The 9,490-nt window shown below is 49.9% G+C and overlaps 1 protein-coding gene across 1 annotated transcript in view; it reads left to right on the top strand.

The window, feature by feature from the left end:
• The first annotated feature begins 2,971 nt into the window (after nucleotides 1-2,971).
• Nucleotides 2,972-9,490, top strand: part of DPP7 (dipeptidyl peptidase 7) — a 36,451-nt gene continuing 29,932 nt past the window's right edge. Inside the window, exon 1 of the mRNA XM_026049625.1 lies at nucleotides 2,972-3,104. Coding sequence (XP_025905410.1) covers nucleotides 2,972-3,104 — 133 coding nt within the window. The remainder of the gene's footprint in view (nucleotides 3,105-9,490) is intronic.

The following is a 9,490-nucleotide window of genomic DNA, read 5'->3' as shown; positions in this document are numbered from 1 at the left end:
GCACTCTGAAACCTAAGGAAAGTCCTGCTCAGAAGAACCAACACTGCCAAACCTGCTCTTCATCAGGAAGCACATAGTTTCAGAACCACATTTCTGTTCCACAGATCACCTTCTACCTGTCACTTGCTCTTTTTGAGCATTTTACCTAACCTTCCTAGCATCTTGCCATTTAGCCACATGTTGTGCTGTGGGGGACACAGGCAGCTCCCTTTAGCACCATTACTTTGCACTAACAGTGCTTTATGCTTCAGTAAGCTGCTACAGCAGTATGTGCTCTTTGACAACCATTTGTGAGTGACGGAAAAGCTCCTTCTGCATTTCTCTCAAGAGCTCTATCCTACTCTTTGGTGAGAGAGCTTTCCTCCAAAATCTGGTCTATCTCCTTCACAGGTTGTTGGACACCACTTTGCTTCGGCCAGCTAATGCGTTAAATATCTGCTAGAAACACTGAATGGTAGCACCACCAAATCCCCTGAAAGTAGCTCCTTTTTAGAATGTTTATAGGGTGTTAACTAGACTTCGCATCCTGAAAGCCATATAAGAGAAACATGATTTTAAAGGTGGAAAAAGTCACCAGCAATACCTAAGGCAACATTAAGGAGACAAGCAAGTAGTTCTAAGACCCCCTCTCCAACCATTTTTCTATCCCTCAACAACAGAGAGATAGGCTTGATGAAGAGGATGACTACGGAGAGGTCACGTCCTCTTGACTGCCATGCCTGCAGACTCCCAATGGGTAACGGAGGAACTCCCTGTAGGTTGTCCAATGGATCCACCAACATAGCAGTACCAGCTAAGGTTGGGGGGAACTGGATGGACCAGTTCTACTCTTCTAAGGCAGCTTCTAGGAAAACATTGACCATAATAAACTGAATTAAACGTTTCAAGATCTTTGAAATCTGCAGATGGGCAGACAACAAAGTGAGAACAGTTCTGCTCTAGAAGCTAATTCACACTCCTCCTGGCACAGAAAAGTCCCACAGACACAACAAAGTGTAGTTAAGTTAGCAACTGACTCAGGACAGCTGGGATTTGGGTCTCGCCTGCCTCTCCTTCAGCAAGCTTGTCACCTTTACTTGCCTCTGCCTTTCTAACTGCAACTTTAACCAAAGCAAAGCGGCCTCTGAAGCCAGCAAAGGCTGTGTTTCTGGAGACGTCCCACGCTCAGAAAGAGCAGAGCAGCCTCCAGCAAGCCCCGTCAGCAGCTGCATCAGGTTCGAGGCAGCACAGCCTGCCTGTCAGGGTCTATCCAAGCTTCACCCCTCCTGACAAAGGCAAACGCTGCCTCAGGCCAAGGTCCTGCCCTGTGCCCAGTGCCCCAAAAAATGGCTCGTTGCTGACATCAGCCCAGAGCCATGTTAGAATCAAGCCAGCAGAGAGGGGCTGAAAAAAGCAGCGCTGCAGGACACGTTTTGCGGAGCAATCTAGCTGCTGACCTCCTTCTTTACGGAAACCACTCTGCAGCTTGCCAGAGCTGACACAGTGCTCACCGCTTGGAGAGTCTCAGACACTGCTAAGGGCATCTGTAGGTGTGGCTGACACTCCAAGGTTGATCTTGGGGCTTTTGCGTGCCCCATCTCTGACTCCAAATGGCCTTTTGGCCCCATGTCCACTTATAACTTATTAATTCCCACTGCCTTGAAGACATGGCAAAGCAGGATGGAAGGTGGCACATTTTCTAGGGGGTATCAGCAGCAAAGCTCCTCCGCTCACAACTGCAGTGATGACAAGGTGGAGTTCAGCAGGCAGCCACAGACAGTCCCCATCACCAGCTGCTGGTTTAAGCCAATGTGAAACTTCCAGTTTCTGTTACTTTTGTGTAAAATATACAGATTCAAAGAAATTCACTCTAGACTGAGACCTAGAAAGAAAATACAGACTAAATGGACTACCACCCTTTCAATTAAACTGAGACTTACTACAATCTGTTGACAACCCACTAACAAGGCCGATGCACCTTCTCTCACCAAACTCTGGTCTCAAACCTGGTTTAGCAGCTGGCCACCCCTCCATCACCTGCATTTCCCATTCCCAGCTTCCAGGAAAGCAAAGTCTCTCACTTCAAGCCCAGTGTACCCACCAAGTACCACTGTCAAAAGACATTCAGCACGGGCTCACATCGTATGGCACCAACCAGCAGCTGAAGACACTGCCAACTTTCCTCTTCATCTATATGGATGTAAATCAGAACCCAAACAAGCTCCTTCTACCTGCTCTCAGGCCAGATATGATCTAAGACACAGAGTAGAGGGTTCAGTTTGTAGACGAGTGTGTAGATGAGAAAAAACGCACTGTCTCCTGAGATGGAGAATGATGGCACTGCATTTGAAATAAGCCATGGTCCATTTGGGATTCTGCACATCAGGGCTACCTGGAGGTTTAAAGCTGCCAATAGAAGAGAGAGGGCTGTATGTGTCCAGCTAATACATTTGACCGTTATGCTGAATGGCACAGATTGCTATGACAAGACATCTATAGATGAAGGTGCAGCCACCAGCTCATCCACAACCCCATGGGAGAAGAAGAGAGAGCTGTGGTCTCCCCTCCAAGGATCACAGCTGTGGGGAGAATCTCCTTCCTGCTCCTGGCATCCAAAAGGACATAGGGAACATGGGATGCATCCTACACCCTGAGAACAACACGGAACTAGCACCCTCAGGAGAGAGGTCATCTGGAAGTGCTGATCTTTCTCTAGCAACTCTTAAAGCTGCCTGAGTAACCAGCTTGGACCAGATGCCTGACCTTTAGAGAGCTAAACCTGATGTGAAGTTTCAGTCGAGCCAAGAGTCCCTTCCTTGCCTAGTTGTTTTGTCTCCTCCCTTGCCCTGATCACCTTCCCTATTCAGCGATGCTCAGACCACTGGCAAGTTCTGCAAGATCTAAGACAAAAAAGGAAAGAAAAAAAAAAAAAAAGAAGAAGAAGAACGGTCCTTACTTGTAAGCAGAAATCATTCCTCCTCTTTCTAACCTCATGAAGAGACTAAAAGAGACCACTTTCCCCTTCTCTGGATTTGGAGGTCCGAGTCAAGGCAAGAAGATGAGCCAAAGAACTGATGAAAGGATGAATAAAACCTTCCCAAGGATTCCTCCACCTGTGAAAGGAGGTGAGCTGATGAGAAGAGCAGCAGTGGTGGGCACGTTGCAATGCAGCATTTTAAAACACGTGTAATTCAACAGCACCTGGATGGATTTGACTCACGCTCTTTCATTCTGCCTCTGCTTCATGACACATTTGCCTGCCCAAGGGAGCATCTGCAGTTAACTCTTCCTCCACCACAACAGGAAGGACAAAGCCTCCCCAAGACTGAGGCATGCCAGAATATCCACATTCCCAGCTTTGCCAGGCAGGTTCCCTCCAGGGTGAAGATGCAGTCACTCAGAATAGGGTCTTTACATGCCCCAGTTGCCCTCGGGATGCATTTCTCTCCCTCCATCAGTAACGGGAAGCCCTGGGGCACCAGCCAGTTAATTCATAGCCTAAAGCGGAGTAACAGGTGAGTTCTCCATAAGCTTTCTGTGCCTCAGCTCCCAGCCGGCATGATGGGGAGAAGAGCTCAAGCCCTCTCACAGCCAAATTCCACCCCACACCTTGGCAACCCGGCCACATGGGATCGGGCCTCCCCGGGCTCGGCACGGCAGTGTGACAAGGAAGGAGCTGGCAATGGGTCCCCAGGCAGCCAACCCAACTCCAGCAGAGGACAGGGACACATTGCTAAGTCTGCTGCGGAACCTTGCTTGTCATCCTCGCCATCCCAGGATTCCAGGAGAAATTTTGTCTGATATATAGGCTTAAGAAGCCACTGGCAAATGTTCCCGCTTGCACATTTTCCCCTTTCCTTCTCAAGTAGGATTCTAATAAATATCCAGCAAACAAAACTAAAATCCAGAAGATCATTTTTCCCAACTTGAAAGTTAATCACAGAGGTCCCAATGGCTCCAGATGGCTCAATCCCAAAGCTGGAACTTTGGGAGTCAGCAGCTTAAATCATTATCTTTCCAGACAGCTTAAAACAAGAAGATAAATAATTTGGGGCAAATTTTCTCGGCCCATAGAGAAGGGAGAGAATATCCCTCTTCTGCTTCTTTGCCTTCTTCCTGCAAAAAGCTGCTGCAGAAATTCTTTCAACAGATTTCACAGAGACTGCTGTGCTTTGACTCTTTCTCAGTGCTAGAAAAAACATATTTTCAGAGCTCCTATATTTCATTAGGCAGCCTGAGCTCAGACACAAGTTGTCTGCTCCCACACTAGACAGGCAAGGTTGGAGATAATGAATTCTCTTGGCTCACCGGGATTCAAGAGGGTTCATCTCAAGCAGCCCATCTTTCAGACTCTGACACCGCAAACTTCCCTGCGATTCTCAACATGACTGTTGGCCGCACACCTCTGCTGCAAGGGCTTCACTGAGATGAGAGCAACAGAACAAAGCCAGCCTCAAAACTGTGTTAAAATAAACATCTCCCGAGACTCCAGACTTCAGCTCCTGCTGACATTGAATTGCAAATGGAGATGTATTAATTCACGTATTTCCTTTTCCTGCAACAGATCTACCTGCCAGTGGCTATATGAGGAAAGTCAGTAAAAAAATACTCTAAAATTCATGAGTTTGAGAAGGCAGCGGAGCCATCTCAGCACCCCTGGTGAGTGCTCTCCCAGAGACTTGGTGTGTCCCTCTCTGCAGCACTTTTGCTACCAAAGCGCTTCACGCTCAGGCCACCTCCAGGACCCCTGTGGTCAGGTCAGGATATGCAGGAGGTCACCCTCGTTCCTGCATGTGTTGTGTAAGACAAGAGAAAACGCGAGTCCATCCCTGCTGGATGCCGAACTGGATTACGGTGTGTAGGAGGATGAGTCCAAATGCTGCTGTGTCACGATGTGCTTTGTGCTTCTACCTCTTCTGGCAGAAGCTTCCAAGCATCTCTTGCAAGGTGCTCCATGTCCATGGCCAACCTGGGAAGGGAACATCCACCTGGTCCTCGCCTGGGGTCTTCATCCCAGCAGCATCTCCACTCCTCTGCCTCCTCTGAGCACTGCTACGGTGCAGGACAGGACCAGGCACCCCGCCACCAATCACCAATGCTGGGTCTGATCATTCCTGCTGAGGAACAAACGGACCAGCTTCCCGAAAGCTCCTCCCTGGAGCCAAATGTCCCTCCTGCAGGACAACACGGGCAGAAGGACAAGCGGAGCGCGGCGCCGGCAAGGGAGGTCAAAGCTTTGTGTTCGCAGCACTTGGGCAGACGCCGAGCGCTGAAGCCAGGCGCCGCTGAGCACATCCAGCTCTCTCAGCTTTCACAGCAAGACACGGCAGGAGACACTGCTGTCGGTGGAAATCCTCCAAGCTTAGCTCACCTCAAGCAGCCAGGACCGCCCTGCTAATACTGCTCTCCTCCCCGTCTCTGCTCCTGGAGCTTTCCTCCAGCTACTGCCCACTTATCTTATCACTACGGGGTTATTAGGAGCCTGACGACTTATGAAAAGTCAAACTTTCCAACAGCTGGCTGACAAGCGGCTCAGTTCGCCCATGCACCACGGGAAGGCAGCCTAGCAAACTACAGGCTACCCCTGCTAGGGAAGTCAACCAATCTGATTAAATGCACTTTTCCACGTGAAGCTAGACAAACAAGCAGTATCTGCACTAAAGTGCATATTGTAAGAAGTTTCAAGGCAACCAGACTGTTTGCAGGAGCTCCACATGCAACGTCACAGCCAGGCAATGCCAGGAGCGCCGAAGGCAATGAAGTCTCCTTGCAGGGAACAAGAAACCATTCAGTGGCTCCCAAAGGGCCAAGGAAATCTGGGAAAATAGAAAGTCTGCACTTGAACTGGGCATTTCTTGGCAGTGCACCGGAGCAGGCTGAACCTGCAAGTAATCCCAGCTCTGGACCGATGTTAACATCTACATCTCTCCAGTCCACAGGAGGACTTCACCTTGCTGCCTAGCAGATGGAAAAGCTAGGGTTAAAACATAAGAAAAGCAGGTTAAGTAACTTGCCCAAGGCCATGCGGCAAGCCAGTGGCAAGGCAGGAGTCCTGAGAGGCATTGGGCAACACGGCAGCTCTCACACCGCTGGGCTTGCCCGTCCCCAGCACAAAAGGCTCTGCTCATTTTCCTTGATTTCCCACTGGCTGTGACAGCAGATCAGCACAGAACATCCATTCCTGGGGGGATATCCATATGACATCCCTTTCCTCTTAAAAACATAACTATTTGTTTTCTCCTAAAAATAAATAAATAAATAAATAAATATCAGACAGGTAATAATAAGTAAATATCATGAACTTGCATTTAACTTTTACTTAGTGGATTTAGTGGATCTTTGATTGTGGATGGCAAGGAAGCAGCAGAGGATCACCAGGATGTTTGGGGCCTCCCAAGAACATCTTTCCACATGCTAGCGAGCTACCTGGGGACTTGATGCGTCAGCGATGAGGATTTGTATTTAATACCTCTTGGTGCATTTTTTTGGCTTTGTTTTGGTTTCTTCTTTGAATCTGCCCGATTAACTTTTGAAACTACAGCGAATTTTAGTGCCCACAACATGCTCTGGCCAGGAGTCGCACAGCCCGGTAATGTGGCCTCCCGCACCGGGGGGGCGAGAATCAGATCTGCAGAGAACAAGAACCAGCCGCGGCCTCCAGCTCTGTCAGCCCAGCCTGCCGCAGCACAGCGCTCCCCGCATCACCCCCTGCTTTGCTACCTCCTCCCTTAATCAATCTTTGGCAGCACACGGTCTCCAGAATGCACAAACTCATGACCACAGTGGGTTCATGCACTGTTGGACCCAGCCCAGGGAACACAGGTGACCTTCTCCTCCTGTGCTTAACGTGAACCCTGAACTGCCCTCCATTCATAGGGCACAGCAGGCTGTAACTGGTGGTGTTTGCTCTTTTCCTAATTTGATGATTAGGAGTGAGGGCAACAGCTTCTCCCCAGAAAGGAGGAGCACCAAGAGCTACCAACCAATTAAGGAAAAGGAGGCTATTTAAAATATAGCTCATGAAATACATTTCTCCAGGCTCACTGTCATCCACTCTAGCTTTGGTCAGCTTTGATGACCCTACAGCAGTGCAGAACCTCGTTGGCTTTGATGATCCTACAGCAATGAAGAACTTGACCCACATATTATTTATTATTTTTATATTATGCGTGTATTATTGTTTTCTAAACTTGACCACTCATTTAACGAGAAAGGTTAAAATTACAGACAACATTAATGTCATCACTGACAAAACGGAAAGAAGACAGCACCCATGGATGGCTCATTAAATGGCAGTGACACCCTGTGCTCACTGACAAGAGATTTAAACCTTCGGCCTAAGTGCTCACATGGATGATCAGAGGGAGCAGGAGTCAAAGCATCTGCCATTGGTGCTCAGAGTTGAAATCACCTCAGTGCTGCCAGTCAAAACCCCATGGACTTGCTATGAAACAGGCAAACTGCTTTGCACAAAGTTTTCATTGCAAAACTTGGCACAGGGGAAGAACGGGGATTAGGCAAGACTGAATTTTAACAGTAGGAATGACCCTGAAGTGTTTTCTCTACAGACACAGCAGCTCTGGTGGTTTAAATCATGGCTAAACAAAGTCCCCAGGCTTCCAATCTCCAGAGGGAAAAAAATAAAAATAAATTTAAAAAAACACCCAACACCCATTTCAATGCTCAAAAGTTAGAAAAACAGCAGCTTCCTCCATACAGTAAGAGAGAGAGAGGTGGCAGAAAGCCCCTGCATTCCTCCTTTGGCACTCGGCTCACAAGTCCTTCCCGGTCTGCGCATCGTGCTTTCCAGACAACCCCCACGCTTCCCCCCACATGTGGGTGCACGCGGGTCACTGAGCAGACGCTGAACGTATTCCAGAAAGCTTTGCCAGCTGGCTTGCAATAGGGCTCTGGCTGGGAGAGGACCTCCAACTTCAACCACTGAGCTCTCGTACTGCTTTGGGATGCTCCGAAACGGCAGCAACTACAGAGAGCACCAAGTGGCCGGACTGTAAGGTTAGGAATGTAAAGAGAAAGTTATGATAACCGTGTATCAGCAGCCATGCCGATGGCTGACAGATTTATCGGACAAGGACATTGCCCGGTGAACCTCACCGGCAATACAGCTGTCCCTTGTCATAAACAAACACGGTGTGTCCCTTGTCATAAACAAACACGGCTTCTGCTGAGAGAAGGAAGCCTCCCTGCGAGCGTGGGTGCTGCCTCGCGGCGCGGCGCCGAGGGAGAGTCAATGGGAAGAGAAAGGGCAGGTACTCCCAGAGCCTCTGATGAACTGGCTTCTAAGCTGAAGCATGGCTCAGTCTCCCTGCTGGGATCTCAGCTTGGCTTGATTTTCTTTTCCTGCTGGGGACATTATAGTTCCCATATTCTCACGGCTTAAGTTCATAAGCATCCACATGCAGGTAGCTCTGCTTTGAACATCTTCAGCTTCACTGGCATCTGATGATGGTTTGTGCCGTACTGAGGCTGACTTTGTATAAAAATTGCAATCCTTTCAGTATTCAGTGCTGGGTTATTTACAATTTGTTTACCCCATACCTTTATCTACAGCCCACAGATAGACTTTCCATAGCCTCCGACTCAGTTTCCCGATTGTTTCGGTATTGATTGGTTGTTTTTTTAAAAAAATTACAAGCTACATTTAGTATTGAAGCCGAATGCAGGATCCTGCAGTTGCAGAGCTTGCTCTCTCCTTGGTACTCCCTTCCTACACTGCAACTGCTGAATGTGGGGGTGCCCTGCAGATGCTGGCCCACGAAGGTGGGACCTTCCTGCCTGAGCCCCGTTGGGCTGCTCCTTGTGGCTGCTCCTCCACGGCTGCTCTGCGGGAGATGCACGTCCCCAAGTGCGGCACATCAGGAAAGCAAGGGGCAAGAGGGCTCCTTGGGGCAAAGCCCAGCCTTCTCTAGCACACCGCTTAGCCATCATGTGCACAACACAGGCGAGCTTCAGGTCACTTGCTCGGACAGAGAAAGGGGTGAGAAAGAGGCACAACCTGCTGACCTCCCACATGAGCAAAAACTCTCTTTTCTTTCCCCCCTGGTCTCTATTCTTTTCTCGCATAGAATCTAGAGTCCTCTCTAAAGTAAGACCACAAGCAGCATCAGGGGCCTCTAGGAAATGCATCTCCAGCTCAGCTCAGGACCATCCCAGAGGAACCGCTCTGTCCTCCCAAGCTGCCCCTCCACTCTGTCGCTCCCCTCCAACCCTGCCTGCCTCGGCCTCTCTGTCTCTAGGGCAAAGAGCGACGCAGGCTCCTGGGGGCTAAACCCCCCTTGGCAGGTTCAGCTCAGCCGCCCTCCCCCGGAGCCCACCCGCCGGCGGGGTTTAACAGCGTTCCCACGCAGCCTCCCCGTCCCTTGTGCTGGGAGCGCTGGGTGAACACGCACCAGGACCCCCCGCGCGAGGTGCACGGCGCAGAGGGGCAGCGCCCGCACGCCGCGGCGCGGGGGGGCCCGGGGCGCCGCTCGCAGCGGAGCGAAGTGAAGCG

The sequence above is a fragment of the Nothoprocta perdicaria genome, unplaced genomic scaffold (genome assembly GCF_003342845.1).
Source record: "Nothoprocta perdicaria isolate Ctin4 unplaced genomic scaffold, notPer1 scaffold_6, whole genome shotgun sequence".
NCBI classification, from domain to species: domain Eukaryota; kingdom Metazoa; phylum Chordata; class Aves; order Tinamiformes; family Tinamidae; genus Nothoprocta; species Nothoprocta perdicaria.
Note: the sequence above shows the minus strand (reverse complement) of the source record. Positions and strands in the feature narration are given on the sequence as shown.